Genomic DNA, 15,843 nt, shown 5'->3' with positions numbered 1-15,843 from the left:
AGACAGAGTGTCAGTGATAGAATGAGGGTGGAGAGAGTATTGCTGATAGAATGAGGGTGGAGAGAGAGTGTTTTGGTGATAAAAAGAGAGTGGAGGGAGAGTTGGTGATAGAATGTGGGAGGAGAGAGAGTGTTTGTGATAGAATGAGGATGTAGAGAGAGATTGCTGGTGATATAATGAGGGTGGAGAGAGTGTTTGTGATAGAATGAGGGTGGAGAGAGTGTTGGTGATATAATGAGGGTGGAGACAGAGTGTTGGTGATTGAATGAGGATTGAGAGAGAGAGTGTTGGTGATAGAATGAGGGTGGAGAGACAGTGTCGGTGATAGAATGAGGGCGGAGAGAGTGTCAGTGATAGAATGAGGGTGGAGAGGGAGTGCGTCGGTGATAGAATGAGGGTGGAGAGAGAGTGTCGGTGATAGAATGAGGGTGGAGAGAGAGTGTCGGCGATAGAATGAGGGTGGAGAGAGTGTTGCTAATAGAATGAGGGTGGAGAGTGTGTTGATGATATAATGAGGATGGAGACAGTGTATCGGTGATAGAATGAGGATGGAGAGAGTGTTGGGAATATGATGAGGGTGGAGAGTGTGTTGGTGATAGAATGAGGCTTGGAGAGAGAGAGTGTCGCTGATAGAATGAGGGCTGAGTGGGAGTGTGTCTGTGATAGATTGAGGGTGGAGAGAGAGAGTGTCGGCGATAGAATGAGGGTAGAGAGAGTGTGTTGATGATAGAATGAGGGTGGAGAGAGTGTTGAGAATATGATGAGGGTGGAGAGTGTGTTGGTGATAGAATGAGGCTTGGAGAGAGAGAGTGTCGCTGATAGAATGAGGGCGGAGTGGGAGTGTGTCTGTGATAGATTGAGGGTGGAGAGAGAGAGTGTCGGCGATAGAATGAGGGTAGAGAGAGTGTGTTGATGATAGAATGAGGGTGGAGAGAGAGTGTTGGTGATAGAATGAGGGTGGAGAGAGAGTGTTGGTGATAGAACGAGGGTGTAGAGAGAGAGTGTTGGTGATATAATGAGGGTGGAGACAGAGTGTTGGTAATTGAATGAGGATTGAGAGAGAGTTTTGGTGATAGAATGAGGGTGGAGAGGGAGTGCGTCGGTGATAGAATGAGGGTGGAGAGAGAGTGTCGGTGATAGAATGAGGGTGGAGAGGGAGTGTGTCTGTGATAGAATGAGGGTGGAGAGAGAGTGTCGGCGATAGAATGAGGGTGGAGAGAGTGTTGATGATATAATGAGGATGGAGACAGTGTATCGGTGATAGAATGAGGATGGAGAGAGTATTGCTGATAGAATGAGGGTGGAGAGAGAGAGTGTTGGTGATATAATGTGGGTGGAGAGAGTGTTGGGAATATGATGAGGGTGGAGAGAGTGTTGAGAATATGATGAGGGTGGAGAGTGTGTTGGTGATAGAATGAGGTTTGGAGAGGGAGAATGTCGCTGATAGAATGAGGGTGGAGAGAGAGCGCTGGTGATAGAATGAATGTGGAGAGAGTGTGTGTTGTTCATAGAATGAGGTGGAGGGAGAGTGTGTTGGTTTATAGATTAGATTACATTACAGTGTGGAAACAGGCCCTTCGGCCCAACAAGTCCACACCGACCCGCCGAAGCGCAACCCACCCATGCCCCTACATTTACCCCTTACCAAACACGATGGGCAATTTAGCATGGGCAATTCACCTGACCTGCACATCTTTGGACTGTGGGAGGAAACCGGAGCACCCGGAGGAAACCCACGCAGACACAGGGAGAACGTGCAAACTCCACAGAGTCAGTCTCTTGAGGTGGGAATTGAACCTAAGTCTCTGGCGCTGTGAGGCAGCAGTGCTAACCACTGTGCCGCCCACTAATTATAGAATGAGGGTGGGGAGAGAGAGAGTGTTGGTGATAGAATGAGGGTGGAGAGAGTGTGTTGGTGATAAATGAGGGTGGAGGGAGTGTGTTGGTGATAAATGAGGGTGGAGAGCATGTGTTTGTGGTAGAATGAGGGTGGAGGGAGTGTTGGTGATAGAATGAGGGTGGAGGAGAGGGAATGTTAGTATGAGGGTAATGATTAATACTGATTTGCTGATGTCATATATTAAAGCATTCTAACTAATTTGACTACTGGATTTTAAATCACCCAGGTACATTTTCCTTGCCAAGTCTTTTGTACTGTATTATTTCATGTGAGCATCATTTGCTATTAATAGGTTGAGTTCAGTAATACATACGACTTTTTTTTAGTAACTTACACCTCGATTTTTTTTAATCAGGATTTTGGGAGGTTTTTTTTCCCTTATGTCGTCGTTCAAGGGCCGTTATTTAATGATTTGTTTTACCCTGTCGCAATTCGACTGGATGTAGGCCAGAGGTAGCCGTGATACACGTTTGTACAAAAGCCTCATATTAACTGGGAATTTTTTAATGTCATTCAAGCTAAACTGGAAATAAGTCACACACAATAGTGCTCGTTCAGGGTGATCAGAATCTTCTATTCAGCCTTGTACCTGCTCTGGTCCCAGTTGGAAGCGAAGAGGACCAAGATTTTCCTGCCAAAATGATCCAGGTTAGAAAGCACTCCAGGGAAGCCATCCTTCAGCGCCTGTTTGATCCCTGGGTCGGTGGCTTTGAAGTTCTTGAACATGTCCAGGTTCTGCTGACGATACTCAAAATACTGAGCAAGGAGGCGGAATGCCTCGAAATGGTTAAACTTTCGAGCTCTGAGGAACCTTAAGATGAAAGCATCATCAGTCCGAAGGAAGCCGATGTCCGGCCGGGTGATAATCATATCTCTTACTTCCTGGATATCCTGATGTAAGGTGTCTGGATTCTCATTCAGCTCCACCTTAGCTTTTTCCAGAGTTTCTGGAGACAGCCCGGCTTGCAAATGAGTCATTGTTCTCCTATTCCCTTTGTGATATGTGCAGGGGTTAGAGTTTTCCTGATGCGGGGAGCGAGCGGCGACCCAAATCTGCCTTTTCAGCTTCCGATGATCATTCTTTGTCCTTTTATTTTTGTTTTGGTAACGAGTGGATCCGATCGAAATGTCCAAAAAAAAATAACGGTACTCGGTTCCCCAGTAGTCGCGTTAACCCAAGGCTAAAACCCCAGGCGCAGTCCCACGCATGTGGTGTTACTGGATGTAACTCAGATCAATATAACAAGCTTCAAATTGCAGAATACGGTTCCTACCATTATCCAGGCAATGCGGCACCCTGCAGCAAGAGTCATTTCAATTCCCAGCCACTGTGTTATCACAAGCTGCTCGCACGGTGGCTGCTCACAGCTTAACGTCGACTTTCAGCGGTTCACTCGTGCTGTACATCTTCACCAGTGTGTGCATGTGTGTGTGTGTGTGTGTTTTCTGTTGTTTTGTTTGAATGACTCGGCGTCCTGCTGCTGCGTCCTATCGGCTTTACGTCAGTGCTGGAGGTGCTGGGGAAAAGTGAGGATCGGAAAGCTGGGCGGACACAATGGCTGGAGACAGAAAGCGAGCAGGATATCAGATGCTCAGCACCTGCTCTCACCGCCAGCAGCCCCACTGCTCATCTCGTTTATTGCTTAAAGCGAAGAGCCCAATCCCCTCCCTTGTTTTGTTTTTACATCCTCACACCAGAAAAAAAAAATCAGCTCAGTCAGGAGTGACAGGTTCCCACTTGGAAAACGAATCTGCGATTTAATGACAGGGTGACCTTTCGCGGGCGGTAAAGCTTTTGCTATTATTCACGTTGATCGATTTGACACTGATCTGGGTTCAAAAATACATTTCATTCCTCACTCCTCCTTGGCTTAAATACCTGGTTTCTCTTAATGAACGCGATGGCTATCGATTATAATCGTTTCCAGACATTTTTATTACGGGTGGATTTTATTGCAGCGAAAGAAATGTTTAACCCTAATGACCTATATCTTCCATAGAACAGGTGCCCCTCCCTGGTGCAGGAGAATACATTACCAGCATTTCACTGCGTGCGTTTAATATTCAAATTGCGGACTTTTTTTTTGACGGTCACATAATTCCAATAAAACCTCAGCAATGAAACTGAAGTTGGAACATTCCCAATAGTTGGAAGCGTGATTTCTGCTTTCGAAGATGAAGCCCGGATCAGAGCCGGCACCCTGGACTGGACCACGGAGCAATAGATGCACCTACAAACATTTGTTTGCGGTTGGATCACATCCATTCGGTTTAAATCAATGCAACGCGTTAGGTGTTACTTATAAGGCGCAATTGAACATAATCCAACATGAGGTAACATTGAGCTCCGGCCTCTTGTCAGAAACACAATTTAAAAAAATATATATATAGTGGTTTCCAGTTCTCATGACTGCAAGGCAGCAATAAACTAATGTTCCCCTTCGAAAGAGCCCATAGAGTCGATGGACCAAATAGTTCTCTTGGGACAAGGACACTTAGGAAATTGCGTTGATACTGGAGCCCATCACCACACCGCTCCCCCCCGACGCCCCACGTCATCACAAACCTTAGAGATTTAATCAAATAAAAGAAAATCCTCAATATTCCTGTCTGATGCACTCAGGTTGATAGAAAGTAATGACCAGCTTTCTGTACTTAACTGGAAACAAACATTGACAACAACAAAATCAGTTCTAACCACAAGCAAACAGAATATTAATTGCCAATTTATAACTCTATACTTTGCTAAATCTCTACATGCACATGCTGACAGATATGGATAAAAATAAAACAGATTTTATATGTGGAGAAAATAGGGGAACACAGTTCAATAGCACCAGCTTTCAGGATTCAATTAGATGTCCTTTTGCTTTTTTGAGTCATTTTGAACTCTGATTTTCTTAATTTCCAAATCCCTATGATTTTTTTTCTGCGACACAGGGCCGTAGGCACACTAGTGGTTCAATCTATCAGTTATTAGTTAAGAGGCAGTAGCTTATAGGCAAATGATGAATAAGAATAGCAAGGTACCCTCCTATTACTTCTCAACAGAGAGAGATGATAGCTTTTTAGAAAAAAAAAGAACTGCAGATACTGGAACTCAGAAACAAAAGTAAGAACATTCTGGAAAACTCAGCAGGTCAGCATCTGTGGTGAGAAAGCAGAGTTAATGTTCTGGATCCAGTGACCCCTCTTCAGATCTGATGTCTTTTTTAAGAGTCCAGAGGCTTTTGAACTCAGAACATTAAATAGGACAACACAGGAACAGAGTCTCTGGCCCATCATGTCTGCATGGCCATGATTTCATTCTAAACTAATCCTAGCTGGCTGTGCACAGTCTGTATCCTTCTATTGCTTGCCTGTTCATGTGTCTGTCTAAATGCCTCTTAAACTTTGTTATTGTATCTGCTTCTACCCAGCATTCCAGGCACCTACCACCCTCTATGTAAAAAAAATTGTCTTGCACATCTCTGTTCCATTTTCTACCTCTCACCTTAAAGCTATCTCTCCTCGTATTTGACATTTAAACCATGGGAAAGATACATTGATTATCCACCCTATTCATGCCTCTCATAATTTTATGTACTTTTTTGTTTCAGGTCACTCCTCAGCCTCTGATGCTCTTGTGTGAAGAAAATAAAATTAGTAAGGAAAGAGAGAAAAGCAAATCAGAGAAGGAGGTAAATCTGAAGAATGAAACTGCATTTATTTCATTGTAAAGGGTTTTTTTTACAGGTAAGGCAGATGAATTGAAGACTTGGGACTGGGACATTAGACTATTGCAGAAACATGGCTGAGGGAGGGACAGGACTGGCAGTTCAATGTTCTGGGGTTTGGGAAGGTGTATAACTGGGTAGGTAGAAATGCTATAGGAAGGATAGAAAGGGAGACAAGGGAGGGTGGGAATAGCATTTTTGATTAAGGAAAGCATCACTGCTGTACTGAGAAAGGATATTTCTGAGGGGTCATTCAGTGAAGCTGTAAAGACAGAACTCAGAAAAAAGAAGGGGATGGTTACCTTGATGGGATTGTACAATAGACCCCACTCCCCCCCCCAACCACACCCCCCCCCCCCCACCAAACAGTCAGAGGAAAATTGAGGAGCAAATATGTGGGGAGATCTCAGTTATATGTAAAAATACTAGAGTTATAATAGTAGGGGATTTTAACTTTCCAAATGTTGACTGGGCCTGCCATAGTGTTCAGGCCTTAGATGGTGAGGAATTTATTAACTATGTTCAAGAGTTTTTTTCTTTACATTAATACCAAAGAAGGAGCAAATTTGACCTTCGCTTGGGAAATAAGGGCGGCACGGTGGCACAGTGGTTAGCACTACTGCCTCACAGCGCCAGAGACCCGGGTTCAATTCCCACCTCAGGTGACTGAGTGTGTGGAGTTTGCACGTTCTCCCCGTGTCTGCGTGGGTTTCCTCCGGGTGCTCTGGTTTCCTCCCACAGTCCAAAGATGTGCAGGTCAGGTGAATTGGCCATGCTAAATTGCCCATAGTGTTAGGTAAGGGGTAAATGTAGGGTATGGGTGGGTTGCGCTTCGGCGGGTCGATGTGGACTTGTTGGGCTGAAGGGCCTGTTTCCACACTGTAAGTAATCTAAAATTAAAAGGCAGGGCAAATGATTGAAGTGTAAGTGGAGGAGAACTATGGGAGCAGTGATCACAATTCTATTTGTTTTTAAATAGTTATGGAAAATGATAGGCCTTGTATAAAAGTTAAAGTTCTGAACTGGAGTAAGGCAAATTTTGAGACAGGATAACAGGAACTTTCAAAATTTGACTGGAGTTTGAAAGTAAAGAGACAACTGGCAAGTGAGAGGCTTTCAAAAGTGAAATAACATGAGTTGAGAGGCATTATGATCCTGTTAAAGTGAAGGGTAATTCTGTAAGAGTAGGGAATAACATAAATAAATAAACTGAAGCTCTTGGCAAGAATAAGAAGGAAGCATATGTTAGGTATAGACAACTGAGATCAAGTGCATCCCTTGAAGAGTACAATGGGTGTAGGGGCGTTCTTAAGAGGGAAATCAGAAGGGCAAAAAGGGGACATGAGATAGCCTTGAGAGATAAGGTTAAGGATAATCCAAATGGATTCTACAAGTACATTAAAAACAAAAGAGCAACTTAGGAAGGAATAGAGCCCCTAAAAGATCAGCGTGGTTATCTATGTGTGCAATGACTGGAGATGGGAGAGATACTAAACCAATACATTGTATCAGTTTTTACTGTGGACAAAGAAATGGAGGCAAAGGAACTTGGCAAAATAAATATTGATCCCTTGAAAACAGTTCACAATTACAGAAGAGGAGGTGCTGGAGGTCTTAAAAAACATAAAGGTAGATAACTCACTGAGACTTGATCAAGTATATCTCAGGGTGTTGTGGGAAGTTAGGGAAGAGGTTGCAGAGCCCCTAGTAGTGTTTTTGTGTCATCACAGCCACCGGTGAGGTACCAGAGGACTTGAGGTTAGCTAATGCTGTTGCTTTATGTAAGAAAGGTTGTAAGGAGAAGCCTGGGAAATATAAAACCTGTGAGTTTGACATCAGTGGTATGTAAGTTGTTGGATGGGATTCTGAGAGAGATAGGATTTGCATGCATTTGGAGAGGCAAGGACTGTGGGGATAATCAGCATGGCTTTTCATGTGGGAAATATGTCTCAAACGTGATTGAGTTTTCTGAGGATGTAACCAAAAAAGATTGAAGAGGGTAGAGTGGTAACTGTTGCCCATGTTGACTTTAGTAAAGTCTTTGATAAGGTGCCACATGGTAGAGTAATTAGTAAAGTTAGATCATGTCGGACTCAAGGGAGAGCTTGCCAACTGGATACAAAATTGGCTTGACGGAAGGAGTCGAAGGGTGATGGTGGACTGTTGGTTTTTCCAGTTGGAGGCCTGTGAGCAGTGGTGTTCCACAGGAATCAGTGCTGGGTCCACTTTTGTTTGTCATTTATGCAAACGATTTGGATGAGAAGCTAGGTGGCATGGTTAGTAAGTTTACAGATGGCATCAAAATTGATGGTATAGTGGACAGAGTAGAAGGCTGTCTAAGATTCCAAAGGTATCTTGATTATTTGGGCCAATGGGCTGAGAAGTGATAGATGGAGTTGAATTTGGATAAATGTGAGGTATTGCGTTTTGGTAAAACAGACAAGGGCAGGACTTATACAGTTATTGGTAGGTCCCTGAATTGTTGAACAGACAGAGCTAGGGGTTCAGTTACATAGTTCTATGAAAGTGGCATGACAGGTAGACAGGGTAGTTAAGAAGGTAAAAGCAATGACTGCAGATGCTGGAAACCAGATCTGGATTAGTGGTGCTGGAAGAGCACAGCAGTTCAGGCAACATCCAAGGAGCAGCGAAATCCTGATGAAGGGCTTTTGCCCGAAACGTCGATTTCGCTGCTCCTTGGATGCTGCCTGAACTGCTGTGTTCTTCCAGTACCACTAATTCAGATCCAGGGTAGTTCAGAAGTATGATTTAGCATGCTTGCCTTCATTGCTCAGACCATTGAGTAAAGGAGTTGGGACATCATGTTAATGTTATACAAAATGTTGGTGAGGACATTTTTGGAGTTTAATGTACAGTTTTAGTTGTTTGCTATAAGAAGGATATTAAGAAATTGGAGACAGTTCAGAAAAGTTTTACCAGGATCTTGCTGGGACTGGAAGATTTGATTCATCAGGTTGGGCTGGATAGGCTGATGAATCACTGGAGTGTAGGAGTCATAGCGTCATCGTCAGAGAGTCATACAACACAGAAACAGACCCTTCAGCCCAACTCATCCACGCCAACAGATTTCTGAAACTGAACTAGTCCCATTTGCTTGCATTTAGCCGATATCCCTCTAAACCTTTCCTGTCCATGTACCCATGCAAACGTCTCCTAAATGTTGTAATTGTACCTGCACCTACTAATTTCTCTGGCAGCTTGTTCCAGTTACACACCATCCTCTGTGAGAAAAGTTACTCCTCCGGTATCTTTTAAATCTTTACCCTGTCACTTTATGCCTTCAGTTTTGAACTCCCCTACCGTGGTGAAAAGACCTTAGCTATTGATGTTATTTATGCCCCTCATGATTTTGTAAACCTCTTTAGGGTCGGTCCTCAACTTCTGATGCTCCAGGGAAAAGAGTCCCAGCCGATCTAGTCTCTCCCAATAACTCAAAACCTCCAGTCTCAGAGAGTGAGGGGTGACCTTATAGAGGTTTATACTATCTTGAAGGGCATAGATAAGATGAATAGTTAAGGCCTTTTCCCTAGTGTGTGGAAGTTCAAAACTAGGGACCATATTTTTAGCATGAGGGAGAAAGATTTATAAGGGACCTGAGGTGCAACTTCTTAGCACAGAAGGTGGTTCGTTCATAATAGATGCAGGTGCAGTTGCAAACATTTAAAAGACATTTGGTCAGGTACGTAAGTAGGAAAGGTTTGGAGGGATCTGGGCCCAATGCAGGCAACTGGAGTTAGTTTAGCTTGGGAAACTTTGTTGGTATAGACTAGTGGGACTGAAGGGTCTGTTTCCATGCTGTAAGACTGTAGGAAAATAATCCAAGTTTGTCCAACGTTTTGTTACAACTATTACGGTCCAAACCAGGCAACAGTCTGGTACTGTGTGTAGCAGTCTGAGTGTGACTGGACTGAAGTCATATACAACTGCCACATGAGTTGCCAACTTTTGTGCTCAATACCTCAAATGGTGTAGAGTCAATAAGTGTGATGAAGAGCTTATGCTCAAAACGATGATGGTCCTGCTCCTTGGATGCTGCCTGACCAGCTGTGCTTTTCCAGTGCCACACTTTCTGACTCTAATCTCCAGTATCTACAGTCCTCACTTCCTCCTCTGCCTCAAATGGTGTAGGCAAGCATGCTGTACATCTTCTTTACCACTTTATCCACTTGAGTTACCACTTTTCAGGAGCTATGGCCTTGCACCCCAACTTGCCTCTATATATCAATGCTTATAAGGCTCTTGCCATTTATTGTAAACATTCCTCTGGCATTTGAGCTCTCAAAATGCATCACTTCATACTCATCCAGATTAAAGCCCATTTGCCATTTCTCTGCCTAACTTTCAAACTGATTTTCATCTTGCTGTATCATTTGACAACCTTTCTTACTATGTATAGCTCCACTATCTATTTTCATGTCATCTGCAAACTTAGCAATCAGATCACCTGCATTTCCATTCAAATCATTTATATATATTACAAATTTCAGAGGTTCCAGTGCAGAAAACTACTAATCACAGACCTCTAATCAGAAAAGCATCTCTCCACAACTACTCTCTGTCTTCTATGACTAAGCTAATTTTGCATCCAACTTACCAACTCACTATGGATCCCATTTAATCTTCTGAACCAGATTACCATGAAGGACCTTGTCAAATGCATTAGTGCAATTCATGTCTACAATTTCTACTGCCCAACCTTCATCAATGATCTTACTTCCTCAAAAAACTCAATCAAATTTGTGAGACAAGATCTCCCCTGCATAAAGCCATTCTGACCATCTCTGATAAGTCAATTCTTTTCCAAATGCGAGTAAATGTTGTCCCTAATAATCTCCTTCAATAAGGCTCACAAGTCTCTAGTTCTCTTCTTAAAGAAAGAAACAACATTGGCTATTCTCCATTCATCTGGGATCTTGCCTGAGGCTAAAGAGGATACAAAGATCTCTGTCAAGGCACGAGCAAATGTCTCCTTTTCATCCCTCAGAATCTTCGGATAGATCCCATCAGATTTTGGGTACTAACCTATCTTAATGATTTCAAGATAGCAACACCTTGTTCTTCCTAATATTGGCACCCACCAGAATATCAACATGCCTCTTCTTGGTGAATACTGGCGCAAAGTGCTCATTAAGAACCTCACCTATTTCTTCTTGCTTCATGTATAAATACCCTCCTTGGACCTTGAGAAAACCTGCCCTTTCCTATCTACCCTCTTGATTTTAAAATGTGTATAAAATGTCTTGGGATTCTCCTTAATTATACTTGCCAAGGGCATTTTATAGCCTATTTTCACTCTGCTAATTTCTTGTTTCAGTTCTTTCATGCTTCCTTTGTATTCCTCAAGGGCCTTGTCTGATTTTGGTTTCCTCACCCAAATAAGCAATAAGCAATATCACTTGTTATCCAGGGTTCTGAATCCTGCCATCCTTACAGCAACATGCTGGTCCTGAGCTCTGATCAACTGGGTTTGAAAGACTCCCATATGTCAGATGTGGATTTACCCTCAAACAGCTGTCACTAACCTAATTTCACCATTTCCAATTTTGCCCCAGTATTGTTCTCTCACAGACTGTGCATCTTTATAGGAGCCAATCAGATAGGCTAAACACAACTGGGCTTGATTGAAAAAAAAATCAACATATTCTTTCTGAGCAAAACTGCCCTCATGATGCCAATAAGTCCAGTGATCTTGACCTCCAGCTTGCTCAAAGCACGAGGGTGAAAACAACTCATAATCAGTTCCAGAATCTTGTCTTAAAACTACAACATCTCCTTTGTCTAGTTTCCTTGATTTAAAGCATTGCCCTTTTCCCATTTTCATCTACAATCTAATAATAAGAAAAAGTTTTTTTTAATATATATGCTATGCAATGCTCAACAGTATAAAACAGTTATGGTCCAGAAAAAACCATCAATCACATCTTATTTCTTCATTCACAAGGCCAGGCAGTTTTTATAATTCTCGAGTAAAAGAAAGAACTCCAGATTCTGGAGATTTGAAACAAAAATAGAAATTACTATAGAGACTTGGCAGGTCTGGCAGCATTTATGGGAAGAAAACAGAGTAAACATTTTATGTCGAGTGACTCCTCATCAGAATTTTCTCCAGCAATTTCTATTTTTGTTTCAGTTCTTATCGTCCGTCCATTTCATGAGCTTCCTTAAAAGGTTTCAGATAGTACAACTTTTCTACCCTGGACACTTTATTCAAGTGCAAATAAACTATTCCCGTCATTAATTCTGAGTTTTCCTTGTATGAAATGTACACCCTCTTGTTCAATTTTCGCCATTAAACTTCAAGTTACATCATTTCTAAAACTAAATAAGACAATTTATTGTTTCCAATTGTTTAACATATCTAATAATCCTTTTCATTAACAACTTTAAGATGCCTCTGTATTAGGCTGAATAATCCAAGTTTCTCTAGCCTTGTGGCTCATGTCTTCCACATTAACAAATATATAATAAAGAGCAAAACAAAAACCTACCCAACTGTGGTGAAAAATAATTGGCTGGTATAAGATTGGTGAAAAGGTCATTGAAATCAGCATTACAAACAACTGTGGCAGTGTAGGGATCATTTTTTAAAGTTTCATGAATTGTCTGAGAGCTATCAAAGACTTTTTCTGATCCATTAAAAGATGCTCAAGGACAGGTCAGAAAAGATACTCATGAGTGGCAGAGATACTAAGTGAAGATGATGTACAACTGACATCATAGTATACTGTTGTTAATACAAGGTTGTTGACAAGAAAATGGAAGGCTGTGATGCTTTTATAAATAATACAGCATCTTAACCTGAATGGTAACACGGAAGATGTCCACCTAACGATCCTTTAGGAAAGGGGATAGGTGGAGTGCATGTTCCTTGCCTAAATCGCTAATAATTTGCTGGTGTGGAGATTACAGGATAGCTTTTTGGAACAGCTTGTCATGGAGCCCACAAGAGAGCAGGCTATTCTGGACCTAGTGCTTTGCAATGAACCAGACTCTATAAAAGATCTTAAAGTAAGGGAACCCTTAGGAAGTAGCGACCATAATATGGTAGAGTTCAGTCTGGAGTTTGAAAGGGAGAAGGCAAAATCGGATGTAATGGTGTTACAGTTGAATAAAGGTAATTATGAGGGCATGAGAGAGGAACTGACTAAAATAGACTGGAAGCAGAGGCTAACCGGGAAGACACTAGAGCAAAAATGGCAGGAGTTTGTAGGTATAATTGAGGACACTGTACAGAGGTTCATTCCCAAGAAAAGAAAGATTAACCGGGGAGGGATTAGACAACCTTGGCTGACAAAGGAAGTCAGGAAATGTATTAAAGAAAAAGAGAGATCCTATAAAGTGGCTAAGAACAGTGGGAAATCAGAAGATTGGGAAGGATACAAAAGCCAACAGAGGATAACAAAGAGTGTAATAAGAAATGAGAGGATCAAATATGAAGGTAGGCTAGCCAGTAATATTAGAAAAAATAGTAAAAGTTTCTTTCAGTACATAAGAAACAAACGACAGGCAAAAGTAGACATTGGGCCACTTCAAACTGATGCAGGGAGCCTAGTGATGGGAGATAAGGAAATAGCAGGAGAACTTAACAAGTACTTTGCGTCAGTTTTCACAGTGGAAGACATGAGTAATATCCCAAAAATTAAAGGGTGTCACGGGGCTGAGTTGAGTATGGTTGCCATTACGAAAGAGATAGTGCTAGAAAAGTTAAAAAGTCTTAAAATTGATAAATCTCCTGGCCCCGATGGGACACACCCTAGAGTTCTGAGAGAGGTTACTGAGGAAATAGCAGAGGCATTGGTTGAGATCTTTCAAGAGTCACTGGAGTCAGGAAAGGTCCCGGATGATTGGAAGATGGCTGTAGTAACCCCCTTGTTCAAGAAAGGATCAAGGCAAAAGATGGAAAATTATAGGCCAATCAACTTAACCTCAGTTGTTGGTAAAATTCTAGAATCCATCATTAAGGATGAGGTTTCTAAATTCTTGGAAGAGCAGAGTCTGATTAGAACAAGTCAACATGGATTTAGTAAAGGGAGGTCATGCCTGACAAACCTGTTGGAATTTTTTGAAGAGGTAACAAGTAGGTTAGACCAGGGAAACCCAGTGGATGTGGTCTATCTGGACTTTCAAAAGGCCTTTGATAAGGTGCCACACGGGAGGCTGCTGAGCAAGGTGAGGGCCCATGGTGTTCGAGGTGAGCTGCTGGGATGGATTGAGGATTGGCTATCTAACAGAAGGCAGAGAGTTGGGATAAAAGGTTCTTTTTCAGAATGGCAGCCGGTGACGAGCGGTGTCCCGCAGGGTTCGGTGCTGGGGCCACAGCTGTTCGCATTATATATTAATGATTTGGATGAGGGAACCGGGGGCATTCTAGCGAAGTTTGCCGATGATACGAAGTTAGGTGGACAGGCAGGTAGTACTGAGGAAGTGGGGAGGCTACAGAAGGATCTAGACAGGTTGGGAGAGTGGTCCAGGAAATGGCTGATGGAATTTAACGTGAGTAAGTGCGAGGTCTTGCACTTTGGCAAAAAGAATAAAAGCATGGACTACTTTCTAAATGGTGAGAAACTTAATAAAGCCAAAGCACAAAGGGATCTGGGAGTGCTAGTTGAGGATTCTCTAAAGGTAAACATGCAGGTTGAGTCTGTGATTAAGAAAGCGAATGCAATGTTGTCTCTTATCTCAAGAGGGTTGGAATATAAAAGCAGAGATGTACTACTAAGACTTTATAAAGCTCTGGTTAGGCCCCATTTGGAGTACTGTGTCCAGTTTTGGTCCCCACACCTCAGGAAGGACATACTGGCACTGGAACGTGTCCAGCGGAGATTCACACGGATGATCCCTGGAATGACAGGTCTAGCATATGAGGAACGGCTGAGGATACTGGGATTGTATTCGTTGGAGTTTAGAAGATTAAGGGGAGATCTAATAGAGATGTACAAAATAATACATGGCTTTGAAAAGGTGGATGCTAGAAAATTGTTTCTGTTAGGCGAGGAGACTAGGACCCGTGGACACAGCCTTAGAATTAGAGGGGGTCATTTCAGAACGGAAATGCGGAGACATTTCTTCAGCCAGAGAGTGGTGGGCCTGTGGAATTCATTGCCACAGAGTGCAGTGGAAGCCGGGACGCTAAATGTCTTCAAGGCCGAGATTGATAGGTTCTTGTTGTCTAGAGGAATTAAGGGCTACGGGGAGAACGCTGGCAAGTGGAGCTGAAATGCGCATCAGCCATGATTGAATGGCGGAGTGGACTCGATGGGCCGAATGGCCTTACTTCCACTCCTATGTCTTATGGTCTTATGGTCTTATGTTCCTTTAGGCTGAAGGCTAACATAGCTATATTTTATTCTGAAATACAAGTAAAGCAGAAATATATCTATAGACCCATTCATGCAACATCAGCAAGATTACATGTGAGACAGAATCACAGAGCATGCACTATAGTTTTTAGACAGAGATTGTTTTTGGGACATCCAATTTGGCTTCCACGTTTCACTCATTTTGAAGATATTGAAGATATTGAATATTTTGAAGATATCATCGAGCTAATGAATGAAGGTAACCTGGTAAATACTGTACACCTGGATTTTTAGAATTTTTTTGATTAAATGCAATCTAAGAGGTTTCCATACAGAGGGGAATTCTATGGTGTTAGTGGTTATCTGCTGTGGGAGATTGAGAATTAGTTGAATACCAATAGGCAAAAATAGTGATCAGTAGGCTTAGATCAATTTGGAGACTGATTATCCATTGATTCTACAGCAATCAATGTTATGGCTTTTGTCATTTATTATTTTTTATCAGTTATGTCAGTGTAATTTTTTAATAATGATCTTTAGACTTGAGGACAAAACTACAATATATGTGAATCTGTAGAAGGTGTTTAACTAATACAAACAGGTGGTGATAAAATGTGAAGATTATACTTATATCAGAAAATGGCATTTAACTTCCAAAGTGTAATTTTGCTTCCAAGTAAGGAAGTTAAATTATATACATTAATAGAAACATAATTAAATTCAATGTTGAAAGAAATAGATCTCTATGTTTCAGTTCATCAATCCCAAAAGTTTTACAGAACAATTCATTTTAAAACAAAATCTAATTACACAAGGCCTCAGTTAGGTCTTAGAAACTGTTCCAACTTTGGTTTCCACACATAATAAAGAATATTGAGGCTTCAGATAGGGTACAGTGGAAGTCTAC

The 15,843-nt window shown here is 42.0% G+C and overlaps 1 protein-coding gene across 1 annotated transcript in view; it reads right to left on the bottom strand.

Moving 5' to 3' along the window:
* The window catches only part of clvs2 (clavesin 2), a 106,703-nt gene extending 103,195 nt beyond the window's left edge, over positions 1-3,508 (bottom strand). Inside the window, exon 1 of the mRNA XM_072555936.1 lies at positions 2,490-3,508. Coding sequence (XP_072412037.1) covers positions 2,490-2,878 — 389 coding nt within the window. The 5' untranslated portion in view covers positions 2,879-3,508. The remainder of the gene's footprint in view (positions 1-2,489) is intronic.
* Positions 3,509-15,843: the final 12,335 nt, after the last annotated feature.

This window comes from Chiloscyllium punctatum, chromosome 3 (assembly GCF_047496795.1).
Source record: "Chiloscyllium punctatum isolate Juve2018m chromosome 3, sChiPun1.3, whole genome shotgun sequence".
NCBI lineage: Eukaryota > Metazoa > Chordata > Chondrichthyes > Orectolobiformes > Hemiscylliidae > Chiloscyllium > Chiloscyllium punctatum.
This window is presented reverse-complemented; position numbering and strand designations above follow the sequence as displayed.